Source organism: Madurella fahalii (assembly GCF_045866475.1).
Source record: "Madurella fahalii IFM 68171 DNA, scaffold_1, whole genome shotgun sequence".
NCBI classification, from domain to species: Eukaryota; Fungi; Ascomycota; class Sordariomycetes; order Sordariales; genus Madurella; species Madurella fahalii.
In genome coordinates this window covers 2,580,886-2,593,952 of record NW_027263971.1, presented here as the reverse complement: position 1 = coordinate 2,593,952, position 13,067 = coordinate 2,580,886, and the positions used below count along the sequence as shown (strand labels likewise).

At 54.7% G+C, this 13,067-nt stretch overlaps 5 protein-coding genes across 5 annotated transcripts; 1 reads left to right on the top strand and 4 right to left on the bottom strand.

Moving 5' to 3' along the window:
• Window positions 1–660: 660 nt before the first annotated feature.
• On the bottom strand, window positions 661–1,542 carry RPL44 (60S ribosomal protein eL42; the record flags this gene model as incomplete). Its single annotated transcript, XM_071056227.1, has 3 exons — window positions 661–700; window positions 1,202–1,266; window positions 1,327–1,542. The coding sequence occupies 3 exons, from the start codon at window positions 1,540–1,542 to the stop codon at window positions 661–663; spliced, it is 321 nt and encodes a 106-aa protein (XP_070912328.1).
• A 2,245-nt stretch (window positions 1,543–3,787) lies between these two features.
• Window positions 3,788–5,479, top strand: MFIFM68171_00804 (uncharacterized protein; the record flags this gene model as incomplete). Its single annotated transcript, XM_071056226.1, has 8 exons — window positions 3,788–3,824; window positions 3,897–3,949; window positions 4,013–4,041; window positions 4,109–4,281; window positions 4,335–4,666; window positions 4,741–5,010; window positions 5,107–5,196; window positions 5,246–5,479. 8 exons carry the CDS (start codon window positions 3,788–3,790, stop codon window positions 5,477–5,479), a joined length of 1,218 nt encoding a protein of 405 aa, XP_070912327.1.
• Window positions 5,480–5,710: 231 nt separating this feature from the next.
• Window positions 5,711–6,598, bottom strand: MFIFM68171_00803 (uncharacterized protein; the record flags this gene model as incomplete). Its single annotated transcript, XM_071056225.1, has 1 exon — window positions 5,711–6,598. One exon carries the CDS (start codon window positions 6,596–6,598, stop codon window positions 5,711–5,713), a length of 888 nt encoding a protein of 295 aa, XP_070912326.1.
• Window positions 6,599–7,719: 1,121 nt separating this feature from the next.
• On the bottom strand, window positions 7,720–8,427 carry SOD4 (Cell surface superoxide dismutase [Cu-Zn] 4; the record flags this gene model as incomplete). The annotated part of the gene is made up of 3 exons (XM_071056224.1): window positions 7,720–7,888; window positions 7,948–8,128; window positions 8,181–8,427. The coding sequence occupies 3 exons, from the start codon at window positions 8,425–8,427 to the stop codon at window positions 7,720–7,722; spliced, it is 597 nt and encodes a 198-aa protein (XP_070912325.1).
• Window positions 8,428–10,165: 1,738 nt separating this feature from the next.
• On the bottom strand, window positions 10,166–12,732 carry MFIFM68171_00801 (AMP-dependent synthetase/ligase domain-containing protein; the record flags this gene model as incomplete). Its single annotated transcript, XM_071056223.1, has 2 exons — window positions 10,166–12,109; window positions 12,169–12,732. The coding sequence occupies 2 exons, from the start codon at window positions 12,730–12,732 to the stop codon at window positions 10,166–10,168; spliced, it is 2,508 nt and encodes an 835-aa protein (XP_070912324.1).
• Between the last annotated feature and the right edge of the window lie 335 nt (window positions 12,733–13,067).

Here is a 13,067-nt window from a genome sequence, read left to right as displayed (position 1 = left end):
CTTGTCCGGTTCTGGGGATGTGCACACCGACTTTCAGTACCGCCGCTGCTGGGAGTCCCATGTCAGTCAGCATTCGTGTGCACGGAGTCGGCAGTGGTATCAACCGGAGCACGGCGATGGCAGTGAGACCTTGACAAAATCCCGGTCCCGAGGTTTTCTCTCTTCCAAAACGATCGAGTAAACAACCATCTCCAGGATCTGCTATGACTGCACTGGCCATGATTAGGACGACATCGCAATAATGGGACCCTGCTCGCCATCGTGGCTAACGACCTCGTCTAACCAACCCCCGCACACATCAGGGAACAGAACATTTAGGGTTCAGCGGCTGACGCCACAGGGGCCATCTTAGGTCCCAGAGCGGCGCCGATAGAGACACTGGACGCATGCGGGGCCAGAATTCGACGGATGAGAACCGGAAGAAGTATTCGTGAATAAAAGCGCAGACGAACGCCCCAAGGATGGTATTGTGCTTGTGCCGCATCCGAACCACCCATGCCCATGTACATGTCCCTCTATGCCCGCCATCCCCATGTCAAGATCGAAATCGCTTTTTGGATTCCCACCACATGGCGCGGCAAAGCCATGCAAGGCCAGTTTCCGAAAACCCGAACCGTTGCCCTCATTCCGTCACCACGGTCATCCCCGATCGCGACGCGCTTAGAAAACGAGGGCAGCACCCTTGGTCTTCTTGTCACCACTATTTACCAATCGTCAGAATCAGTCTATCGAAAAGCTGTGCAACATGGGTTAGGAGGGACCGCCATGGAACCATGTGCCGAGCGTAGGAGCTGAGATGTCGAAGAGCCGCAAAAGCACATCCCGCCGTTCCAGGGCAATGTAGATGAACCGCCGACCCGATCTTCTCGTTTGAAACACATGGGTAATTTGGAATATACCATCCGCGCTCTGTCGCAAAAGAACAATGCGCATCAGTGCCTTCCAATGTGCCCTGGTTTTGTTTTGCTTTCTCCCGAGCGTTCTTTGTCTCCCGTCGATTCCCAACCCACACATTCGATTAACGGCTTGAGATTACGTATGCTGCAACCTGCCGGGTTCTCGGTCGTCTCGGCTGTAGAATCGATCGTGCGGCATGCAACAGGGGTCGGTCGATGGTCCCATCGAAGCCGTGGAAGATCCGGCGCATTTCGGCGGTCCCTCTCCAAGAGAAAACAAAAGAACACTGTCACGGAAAACTCACCCGAGCTCGAAATGCTTGCACCGCTTGAGCGGGAGCTGCTTCTTCGCCTTGCATGCCGAGCATTCCTGAGGACCCAGTTTAGCTACTCTCTTCGCATGCCGATCCTCGCAGAGGGCCTATCTCACCAGCCGGAGCACGATCTTCTTGGTCGTCTTCGCCTTCTTGTGGAAGACGGGCTTTGTCTGACCACCGTAACCAGATTGCTTCCGGTCGTAACGGCGCTTGCCCTGGGCGAATGCCGAGGCCTTACCAGCCTTGTACTGGGTGACTTTGTGCAAGGTGTGCTTGCCACATTCGCGGCTCTTGCAGAAAGTCTTCCGCGTCTTAGGTACGTTCACCATTTTTGCGGCTGGTTCGGTCGCGATGTGTGAGGATGTGTGGTCGTGCGGTTGTCGTTGACCCTCTCCGTGGATTTTCGCTGCCGAATTTCCAATTTCGACTGGGCCTGGCGTGCGTTGTGTGGGTGCGCGGTCGAAAGATGACCCGGGCCGCCACCAGTGAACCTAACCTAACCTGAAATAGGCAGGCCCCACCAGGCCCAAGCTCTTTGTTATCTTATCAGCGAGGGCCCGCCTTTGGGCAAGGTTGTCTTCCACCCAGTCACGAGACCCGGCTAAGCCGGAGGTGATAGATCTGGGCCGGATCTGCCCTGCCGGGGTCATTGTCGCGAAGCTCGGGATACGTAGAACGGCTAAACACGCCGGAAACGATATGGACCGCGGTTTCTCGCAAAACCAAAGCTGACACCTCCTTATTTCCTCAGGTTAAGGGTGCCGTAATACCGCCTCCTCATCGACCGCCGAACACTGACGCCGCGCAACTGCCAGATATAACGAGGCGAACCCAATCACACAGTTCAAGGCACCAACAACTCCGTCGACGTTTGGGATTCAACCCGAAGCCCACAGCGGCCACCGGCCACATGTGAATACCGGTTCTCCCTCTATTCAAGCTCTCATGTCCCACTTGGGCATACCTCTCGTTCGTTTTGCCAACAGGACCGGAGCATAAGACGACAAAATCTTGCGTCACTCTTGTAACCTTCTCCACCATCCACCCAAAGTTCCTACACATAGATATTATCGGCGATAATGACTGCTTCCTTTCCCAGCATTCCACTCACGACTACCTACTTTCACGAGGCCGCCAACATGCAAGAGCGTCTAAAAGTCAGATCCGCGCACAGTGTTGATGATCGATGATCAGCCTTCGTGTTTACCATCAAGCTTTGCCGTTGGCGAGGATAAGGTACTTTCTTAACTAAGGTAGGTGTGACTTGTCTGAAGTGATAATTGGACAGCTACGCCGATTCTAAGGGTTTTAAGCATCATCACAGCCACTTCATTATCGTGCCATCAGAACCCCAAGCGACTGGAACAAGATGGCTGAGCTCGTTCCGCACGTGGGTTGCGCCTAGAGCGGGGCGTCAGAGCTCTCCTGTATCCAGCTAAGCCGTGGCCCAACGGTAACAGACATCACAACACTAGTGGAAAGGGCGGGCCAAGTGCCTTAACATTCAGATGTCTAACTATCAACATATATGGTGGCAATCACCGACAGCAGGAGCGGGGTAGACATGGGCTCTGCGTCACTAATATCTTCACGCCCGGCGATACCAACGACCGCCTTGGAAGTATCTACAATAGCTACATACTAGCTTGATTCAATTGCCGCTGTTAGCCACTTCGGCCTTAGCACGGCTGTCGTTGTAAGGTTCTCTCCCATGATGAAGAAGCCCCGAGCACTTCCGCCAAGTCGCAACCAGATCCAGGACCATCGTTTCAGAATATCAGCATTCGTACGCCGCGACGGTTTCGCCACATGATATACCGTGCGAATAGGATATCAGGTAATTACGAACAAGTCGAGTTGCCTGCTGGCTACAATGGGCGTAGAGTTGCCGGCCGTCGAAACTGCCCATGAGTTGGCCAACCCCTCGCGACACCGCCGAGACAGGAGTTATGGGATGGCGTCCTAGAAAGCTGGGAAACAGGGTTGGCGTCAAAACACTTGCTGCTAGCGGTAATGATACGCCTTTGCTATCTCGAATTCACGAGCCTGCAGCCGTGCACTACGAATGTTGCTGCATGCAGATTCCAGCCGGTCATATATTAGGTTGTTTGTGTCAAAACGTACATTGATTTAAGCATCCTATGAAGTGAGGAGAGTTCCAAAACCATTGGCACACAAGCCATATGGCCTGAAAGCCCCACTGTGATGTTGTCCGGCTTTCACAGGGGAGTAAAACCGCCTTACAGGGCACGAGACCAATCAGCAGAGGAAATTAGGCGCCGGTGAAAATTACTCCTTGGGGAGAGCGGGCTGCGCCTGTTCCCGTCCCAATCCCTATGCAGCACCCTGCGGCAGTGCAAGGGCCCCGGCCCGGCCCCAGCCGGGACGCCTGAGGCCTCAAATCGGAATCGCAACTGCCCAACCACCAAGTTGTTCGGATGTCCGAATGTACTCAAGTTGGGCTTTGGTTATAAGATCCAGCAAATGTTAGATTGATTGACTGTCTCAACGAAACTACGGCAGGGCTTCCGAGTTCGAGCGTTATCCCTTTCCCCAAGCATCATCATCATCCAGATGGATACAAGCCCACAGGTCACCATTCTCCAGCCCTGTGAGTAACCCTTCTCTATCCATCTTCCGCTCGGTACATTTCATACGATCCCCGTGCCTAACGCAAGAGTAGCCGCGAATAGTAGGGAATGGTCGATAAAGAGGGACGTCTTTCCTCTTATCAATGTAAGTCTGGTATCGGAAGAGTTAGACTTCACAGGGTGACCCGATGAAACTGACCAACTCCAGATAGCAGAGCTACCAAAGCGGTGTTATGTGTAAGCCCCGAGAAACCAAGGCGGACAAGTGCCCGGGTATTGATTCATGACTAACCTGTATCGCTAGCTTCCTCGACGTCATCGACTACCCGCCGGTGGATGGGCGTCGCGAGAGGCTTCTTGCTCACTTCAATGTTCCGGAGTTTGTGGCTAATCGAACATGTTTTGAATTAAACGGCTACTTTGGGAATAAAACTAGCTACAAGGACGACGAGGAAAAGAAATATGTCACCAGTTGCAGTGAGCACTCACCATTGCCAGCAAGTCATAATCTAAAGGCTAACCCTGCACAGCAACCTGGTTCCGATGGCTGGTCAAGATGGTCCAAAAAGTAACGTACGATCCCCACGAAGATGGCCTTGAGTACACAACCGGCAAGAAGGACTACAAGTGGTTCGAGATGACCGTCTTCACCCGCTGGGACTCTCCAGGCAGTTGTCAAGTCCTGTGCGTCGACACTCCGCCAGATTTTCCCATGGAATTGCAGAAGCTCCTCCATAAGCAACCTAAGCCGGTAAACTTCCAAGATCCTTTCGGCATGCATACCAGCCTAGTGGACCAGATGATTGTCTACTCTGACATCTCGGTCTGGCGAGTACGGGACCCTGTGCGGCAGCTTGAAAAGGTGAGGAAAACCCCTCGACTTATCATAAGTCTTCATCGATGCAGCTAGTAGTCTCACACGTCATTCTGGTTTAGTCCCGGCCGCGTGCCAACGCAGTCTTCAACATGATGCACGAGATGTCCCGCCATGCGATTCATTTGTCAGAAGTTCTCGAAGCAGCTTCTGACACTCTAAAAGAAATGCAACGGTGCCGTGCCGCAATCCACGAGAGACTCCGTGAGGACTTGGGCGAGACATACAAGGAGCAGGCCAAAGACTACGCGCAATTCCAGTTGTCCTTACTCTCGTGTCTAAAGCTCAGATCCGACTCCAACCAAGAACGGCTCCATAATGAACGCAACTTGGTATGATAACCCCGCATCATCATCCCAAAGAGCCTCTACGGAGAAGACCTACCACAGTGTTCGGGTGCCGTGAGAGTGAAATTGACATGACGCTAGGCTTTCAACAATATTGCCCGGCAAGATAATACCGTCATGAAGTCGATTGCCCTCCTGACCATGATCTTCCTCCCGGCCACCTTCATTTCTGTGTGTCTTGCCACATCTGTTTAGGGTATTCCTGCTGATCCGGCAATAGGCTCTCTTTAGCACAACATTCTTTACCTATGGGGAGAACGGCGACTGGGAGGTGTCAGGCAAGATGTGGATTTACTGGGCCATCACCCTGCCTGCCACTATCGTTATCGTTGTCATCTGGCGGATCTGGATTGCTGAGAGTGATGAGATCATGGGCTTTCTTGAGATGTGTCGGAAATGGGTCAAGGTCCGGTGGAAGGAGAAGGCCCGGAGAGAGAAAAAAACTGACCCATAAATCTCCACGCCTTTTAGTTAAATCCTCACGGGAAGAAGCAAACCTAATGCAGGGATAAGATTTGAAACGGCATCTTGTATCGATGCTGAAAATCATCCTATCGATCTATGTCGCCCATCTCCCAGTCCCAAGCCATCTCTCTAACCCTTTGTCTAAGCTCGGAACGGAACCCCCCCGCCGCAACCAAGGTGTAGCACGCGTTTCGGTACTCTTTCTGGCACTCACACAACCTTATACCGAGCCCGGCCACGGAATGTGCACCTTCTCCATCGCGTCTCGCAGCAGTTGATATCTCGACACACCGGCCAGCCGCTCATGCCAGTTCGCCTTATCCAGTTCAGGCACATTCGCCGCGAGAACCTCCCCGACCGTCACCTTTCCATGCGTTCTCGTCTGGCCCTCTCCGGCATCCTCAAACCCATGCGTCTCCGCCGCCAGCCAGTATTCCCGGGGCACGGTTACCCCGCGCGAGACGGCGCTGCTCCACTCCCACGCGTCCTCGCCCAGCACGGCGTGGGCTCGCGGGCCGGCAGCCGCCGTGACCCTGCACAAGACAAGCAAGCCGTAGTCCACGGGCAGCGTGTCGGCCTCATAGGCGGCGGGCGCCGCCTGCCTGAGGTAGGGAGGCCTGTACCTGACGATGAAGTTCTCGACGGCGCCGACCAGGACGGTGCCGATCCGCCTCTCCCGCAGGAACACTTGGTGCTCCGCCAAAGCGAGCTGGTCCACGGCGTTCCGCACCCGGTTGTACGCGCCCCTCGCGCCGGCCGCGTCGTACGGCTGCTCCCCCACGCCCGAGTCGGCTTTGATGACGAGGTAGTGCAGGTTGACGTTGTCTGGTTTCCTGTCTTCCAACTGCCCCCGGAGGAGCGCGGATTTGGATTCGTTGGCGGTGGGGATCACGAGGAGGACATTGTTCCTGTCTGCTTTCTCAGGGAGGGTGAAGAATGCTCTGGTTGTGGCGCTGTTCGGGCGGAGCGGGATCTGCGTGAGATAAGAGCAGGGACTGAGGGCTGGCAAGATTGTTTGGCTGTCGGAGAGGGCTTCAATGTCCGTTTGCAGGGTGTTCTTGACTAGGTGGTTCGGGGTCGAGTTTTCTATGGCGGATGGTTGCGGCATTGTTGTGGACGAAGCGGCTGCTCCGTCTTGTGACTCTTGCCCCGGGAAAGGAAGTTGCCGGGAGGTGCAAGTCGCTGGTTTGGGAGAGTTTTAAAGGATGAAGAGGTTTTGGTAGAAGGTGGATAAGTTTGCCTTTATTTTCTTTTGTGGAGATCGGAATTGTGATGCGACTGGAGCTAGAGAGCTGTGACGCGGTTCACGAGATTTTATTCAGTGAATGTGTGCCAACTGCCAAGATGCTCTGAGGCCAACTACTGTACGACTTGCCTTGTGCAGCACAAGAGGCAGATAATACGTACCAGTAAATGCTCGTTGTTCGTGGTGAGTTCTCGTTGGCACATCAAGGTAGGGTACTCGTATGTACAGTACAGACCTACCTTGGTGAAGCACGATAAGGCACCGAGCCACATGCCGTCATTCGGGGAGGCGCCCTAACTGGACGGGCTCCGTACCTAAGGTATGCATCTGCCCTGCAGGCTGCCAAGGCGTTTTAGGCTTTCGCAGCTGACTGCATCTAGGCACAGTGGGCAGATTCATCAAGTCATCGTGCAATTCCGGTGTCCCGTCACCTGCTACAAACTGAATCTAGACCCTGTTTTCCCCGTCCGGGCCGTCCCCATCTTTACCCCACCATCGCATCATTTTGACCGTTCCAAGTCGCTGTCCTCTTTGCTCATGAGGACATCTCACCGACTCGACCACATAGGGTTCTGGGTTCCGACAACTTAACCTAAGGTACTATCCAGCACCGTGACTCAGGAGCTACAGCTGCCTACCTTAGGTTCCATTTCTTTGCTGCCCGCCGCATTGGCCAACTGGGATACATTCAAATTGTCCTCGGCAGGTGAATTGCCCAATATTAGCCGAAGACACTCGGTCACAACGGTTTGTTGTCGGCTCCACGTTACACCGCAATAACCTTGATGCTAGTTCTCTCTGCCGTGCTGATTTCATACTTCGGGCGATAAGTTTACCTTGTTTTTGTCTCACAGTCCGACAGGATAAAACACTCCTGTTTGCTGACTCTAGGATTCCTTCTCGTACCCATTTGTAAAACCCATCGCAACCGAGGCTCCCAGAAACATTTCCCGTCTAAGTACAGGAGTATTCTAATTGGGGATCTAACTACAAACATCGTCTTCTTCATCCTCCTCCTCCTCCTCCTCTTCTTCTACCTTATTCAGCGTCGCGCATGCGATGCGAGCCGAACTGGCGTCATGAAACACGATGCCGCGGTTGCCGATGTAACCCAGTTGAATTTTATTCAGCGCCGTATACGGGTCGTTGAACCTTTTGCGTTAAGTGTGAGCATATCTCCCTTCGAACAGGGGCCACTGATTCCGACTTACTCCTTCTTGACATCAGGGCCAGCGACTGTCCCATACTTCCCCGACAAGTCACCAACTTCGCAGGTCTGGGGCATGGAGCTCTCGCACGGCGGTGTGTCCCCGCGCACGTACGAGTCGAGGTGACCGCCGGTTTCCGCGCAGTCGCCGCTCTCTGGAACAGCCCGCACATGCACGTGGTACTCTAATACCAGATGAGCATCAAAGGGATCCCGTCAGCTACCGTGATAACTTACTGTAAGGTCCCTTCTCAACTGCCAGACCCGTCACATCAATAGTGTAGTTGATGCCCACGGTGTGGGCAACCGCCGTGACGGTACCCTTGACAGTGCTCGAGTTGAAGATGGCGACCCAACGCTCTCCAATGACGGGGTTGTTCCTGACCGGCCGCGCATCTCCAAGCTTCCCCGTAGTGACGTTGGCTGCTTGGCTGGCCGCAAGAGTAGCGGCACCCAGCAAGCTGACTAGCGAGAGGATGTGCATTGTTCCGGCGATTATTCTCAAAACCTAGTATTGATCGTGCACAGTAGGAGAAGCGGACTCTTGGGGATCTGTGGGCTTCGCAACAACCGACAACCAGTGGTGGAAGAAAGATAACACGAGCATACGAGAGAAGAGAAACATCGGCAACAGTAGGCCCCTGCTGCTCTATATAAAGTAGGTAGGCAAAATCACGAAGTTAGCGATGCTCTGAGTAAAAGTATCTTTACTTGTAAATAGACCGCAATTAATCTCAAGTTGGGGGTCCGGTTACCGACTATGAGGACTTGCAGTGTGCTCAATAATTTCCGGCCCAAACGCGACGTCTCCCATGCCGGCTGTATGGATAAGTTGCGCGAACATCGTGTGCCAAGCAGGGGCACACTGCGGTTTCGGGACGAATAGATGACAGTCCAGCTCCCTAAGCGCCAAGCTGTCAGTGAGCGTAATATAAATGTTTTGCGCCGCAATAAATGGTCGTTCTCCTTTCCGGACTCCGCGGGGGAAGACATCGGTGCTGAGGCGGGCAGCGGATAACTCGGAGGTATCTCCGAAACCCGAGATAATTTAGAGTAGGTTTAGTAATGGAGATAGCATTGCACTGACTTGACGAGTCGTGGGCGATGTCCGGTATCCGGACTCCTTGTAGCGATAATGGGAGAAGTTCTTGCGACTCCGGCTGCTCCGCTATGCCCGAGAGCCCAAGCAGAGCACCGCCCGATACAAACAGCCTCCTGGGCATTCACACTTTCCGCATGATGATGCGGCCTTCGCGAACCGAGAATAATCGCAGGAACCAAGACCCGTTATCCCGAGTCTACAGCCAGATGCAAACACGAGTGTCGTGTGAGACAAATCATCCGGGCACCCACGCCACCGCACGACCCACGTGACATTGCTCACTCTTTCTCAGACGCTACTCAGTCTTGATCATGCCTTGCTCACCATTGCTCATTCTAATCACTTTGGCGTCCTACCTTACGGTCTGCAGACCTCTTTAGTTGCAGGTTGTAGCAAGTCACCAGAGCAAGATAGAAGCAAGCTACAAGTAGCATCCGAGTTGTCTACATGCTCAATTTCATCCATCATGACAACACGACGCTTCTGCGTTTCCTACGGTATCACGGTCACGGTAGAATACACCACATAGCCTCAGTGGGAAGTACATGGCGTAGTGTAGATGAGGCTTCAACTCGGTGCTGGAGTTATAGCATGAGTCGACCGTTAGGCCGTAATCCCAATGAACCGGGACGTCAGGAGTCTCAATCGGCAAGCGGTAAAGGAGCAGGGCTCTGGGAAACAATTACCAAAAAGCGTAAGCACTGCGCGAGACGATATGCGGGTTTGAGGCACTCGATAGAGAGCAAGACAAGGGTCAGGTAGGATACGTCCGCCTTGGTGAAATGAGGTTCGGAGAAGCGGAAGTGATGGGCGAATTTGAGGAGGTAGTAGCGGACGAGATCCGATATAAAGAAGCAGCAGCTCAAATACTAGAAAGTTGACATGAACAAATAGCTTTAAATGGAAGTTCAAGTCTTCTTCCGCAGGGCCGGTCATGCGCGATAGGATCGCGTTCGTTGAACGCGGGTTGAAGGAGCCTGCGGCAGAGGTATAAGCAAGGGCGTGTTTCATAAGCTACTTAACTTATATGTTTTATTAGGTGATAAAATACGTTATAATCAGATTCAATCTTGCTCGCCATCGGCCCGTTTCCCCAAATCCACACCCAGACGCCAGAATGTTAGGCCAATACGAGCCGAGCTTTGCGGGCCTGCGTGGGGTTTTTGTTCCGCTCTACTCTCTGGTTGAGGTGGTACTTTTGCCCGACGTGATGGATCAGCCTGCGGTCCGTCTTCTTTGAGGACGTACGCGGCACGTGCGATAGCTGGAGGAAGAGGGCCGGTACCATGTACGCCGGTAGGGCGCCCGCAATGGCTTCCTTGATCTCGGCCACTTTGGCGGCCGCGTGGGGATCCGCCGCAGCATCCATGACGGATGGCTCTCCAGGCAGAAGGGCGGTGGCAGAGGCGCGCACCGCACTGTCTGAGTGGCCCTCCAAGTGTAAAAGCGCCGTCAGCACGGGGTCTTCCTCGCCGTCGACGACACCGAGAATGTCGATGATGATGGTGTCCTGGGGCGAGAGCCGCTTCCGCGCCTGGTGTTCGACCTCCAGCGCGTCGATGCGGCAGCCGTCGAGTTTGAGGATGTTGTCCTTGCGGCCGATGTAATCGATGGTGCCGTCGTGGTTCCAACGGCCCAGGTCCCCTGAGCGATACAGACGAGGCCGTGCGCCAGCCGAGGCCCGTGCCGGGTGCATCGTCGACATCCAGACGGGTGGTGCCTCAAGGAAGACGGCCTCGGTGCGCCGGGCCGCCGTCTGATCGAGATAGCCGCGCGCTAGGTGCGGCCCTTCCATCAGGAGCTCTCCGACGGCACCAACCGGCAACAGCTTGTCGTACGAAGCTGCGTCCACCACGAAGACGGCGCCGCTTGTCGGCCTGCCCACGTTCGTTCGTCCCGGGCGTACCTTGTCGTTGTAGCAGCAGCTGATGGCCGCTTCCCCCATACCGTACTGGTTAACGAGTCGCGTGCTGCTGGCCGACCACTTGTTCACGAGCTCGGCCGGCAGTGGCTCTCCGCCAACACAGAGAATTTTCAGGCTCGGGACGTCGGCCGGGTCCAGCTTGACAGCCACGGTCGGTGTCAGGAAGGCCGCGTTAGCCTTCAGGGCGTTGATGTTGTAGGCGAGGTCCTTAACTGTCTTCATGGGACCCGGCACGCAACAGCAGCCACCTGTGACCAGGGGCACCATGAACTCAAGGTTGCTGATGTCGAAGGCGTAGTCATCAAAGCTGAGGTACCGCGTGGTTTCATCGAGGGCCAAGATTTCGGCGTAGTTGTGGATGGCCGTCGCGTACGATCGGTGCATCTGCACGATGCCCTTTGGCTTGCCGGTACTGCCCGAGGTAAAGAGGATAAGGCAGGCGTTCTCGGGCCGCACCGCGTCACAGACCGGGTCTCGACTGGGCACCGGGAGGCTCCGTAGGATGTTGGGCCCCGTTTCGATTGTGATCGGGACGAGGTGCCGGAAGCGATTAGCGTGCCGGGTATCGCAAACGAGGATACGGACGCCCGTGCGGCTGACGACCGAGTTCAGGTAGGCTGGTGGGTTGGTGGCGTGGATCGAGATGTAGGCACCGCCGGCGCGCAGGATAGCCAGTCGGGCCACCACAGCCCAAATAGACTTCTCGAAACAGCTAAGCACAAACGTCTCAGGCTTCACGCCGAGCTGCACCAGTCGGTAGGCGAGCCGCTGGGAGAGATCGTCAAGCTCGCCGTATGTCAGGGCCTGACCATCGGTTGATATTGCCGCGGTGCGGTTGGGATACTTTCTGCATTGTGCGACGATCATGTCATGGAGGCACTCTTCCTTTACTTGCCTGACGGATGCAGTGAGTTGCCGGACCAACTGCCAGTCATGGGCAGAGCAAACATCGATGTCCCGCAACCGCCTTACAGCGCGGTCTGGTGCTGTCATGGCCAAATCAAACATCTGCGAGGCGATGTGCTGAAAGGTCCGCAAGACGCTGGTCACTACATCCCGGCTCGTATGGGCGCGCCGAAACTCGAGGGCGACTGAGGTACGGCCGGTCGACTCCTTGAATAAGCCGACAACGATGTCCATCTAGTATAACATGTTAGCACTCGAAAGGTCTACAGACGGTTGATCAGAGAGGGACCTACGCCCGACAGCTTTCTGGCGTCCGACACTCTGAGTTTTAGGCCGTCGCTGCTCTCCTTATAGTAGCAGAGCATCGTGTTGCCGAAGTCGCCGGCCGCAAACTCTCCTTTCACGGCACGAACTTCATGACCACGCGGCTCAGTCACGACAACTGATGGTATGCTCGCCGCTAGTTTTCGCAAGAAGCTCCAGACCTCCTCGTTTCCGTCGACACGAGCAAAGTACAAAACCGGGCCGTGGTTCGTGCTGCTGTTGCTGCCACCCGCCGCCGTCACCTCTTCGTAGGCGAAGCATAGAATGTCGGTCTGGACGAAGCATTTGAGCGTCAACAGCCATGCAGCCTTACACAGCGTCAGCGGATCAACGTGGTAACCAGGCTCGTGCCATTCGCGTCCCGGGAGGAAATCAGGCTCAAGGACGGATCCGAACTCGGATGCCGATTCTGCCACTAACGGCAGCGGTGATGGCGGGGAGTGGTGTAGAGCAGGGAACAGGCAAGGAGGGAACCGGTCGTGTTTAACTCGCAGGGCGCCATCGTAATGTTCATCAATGCGTGATGGCGACATTGTTCGGCGAGCGGGCTTATGATACTTTCCGCCTTCTACGTTTTCGTATCTAAAGAAACGATCAAGCAAGAATCCTGTGCTCATTCCCGGAAATCTCGTCCATCAATCGCTGTTCCAACTCCGCGCGATATCACTATTAGTACTAGTTGGTGCCTTCTTACCAAGGCAGTTTGTTACTACAGTACTTGGCAGGACGAACCTCCAATAAGGCTGCCCAGTCACCAGTGTCGACAGGCCTGCAAAGCGCTTCGCCCACTTGCGGACCTATGACACACGGTCTGTCTGTCTTGAGACGAGCTGAATGTGCTTCCGGATATCCCAACAGGGAAATAGGG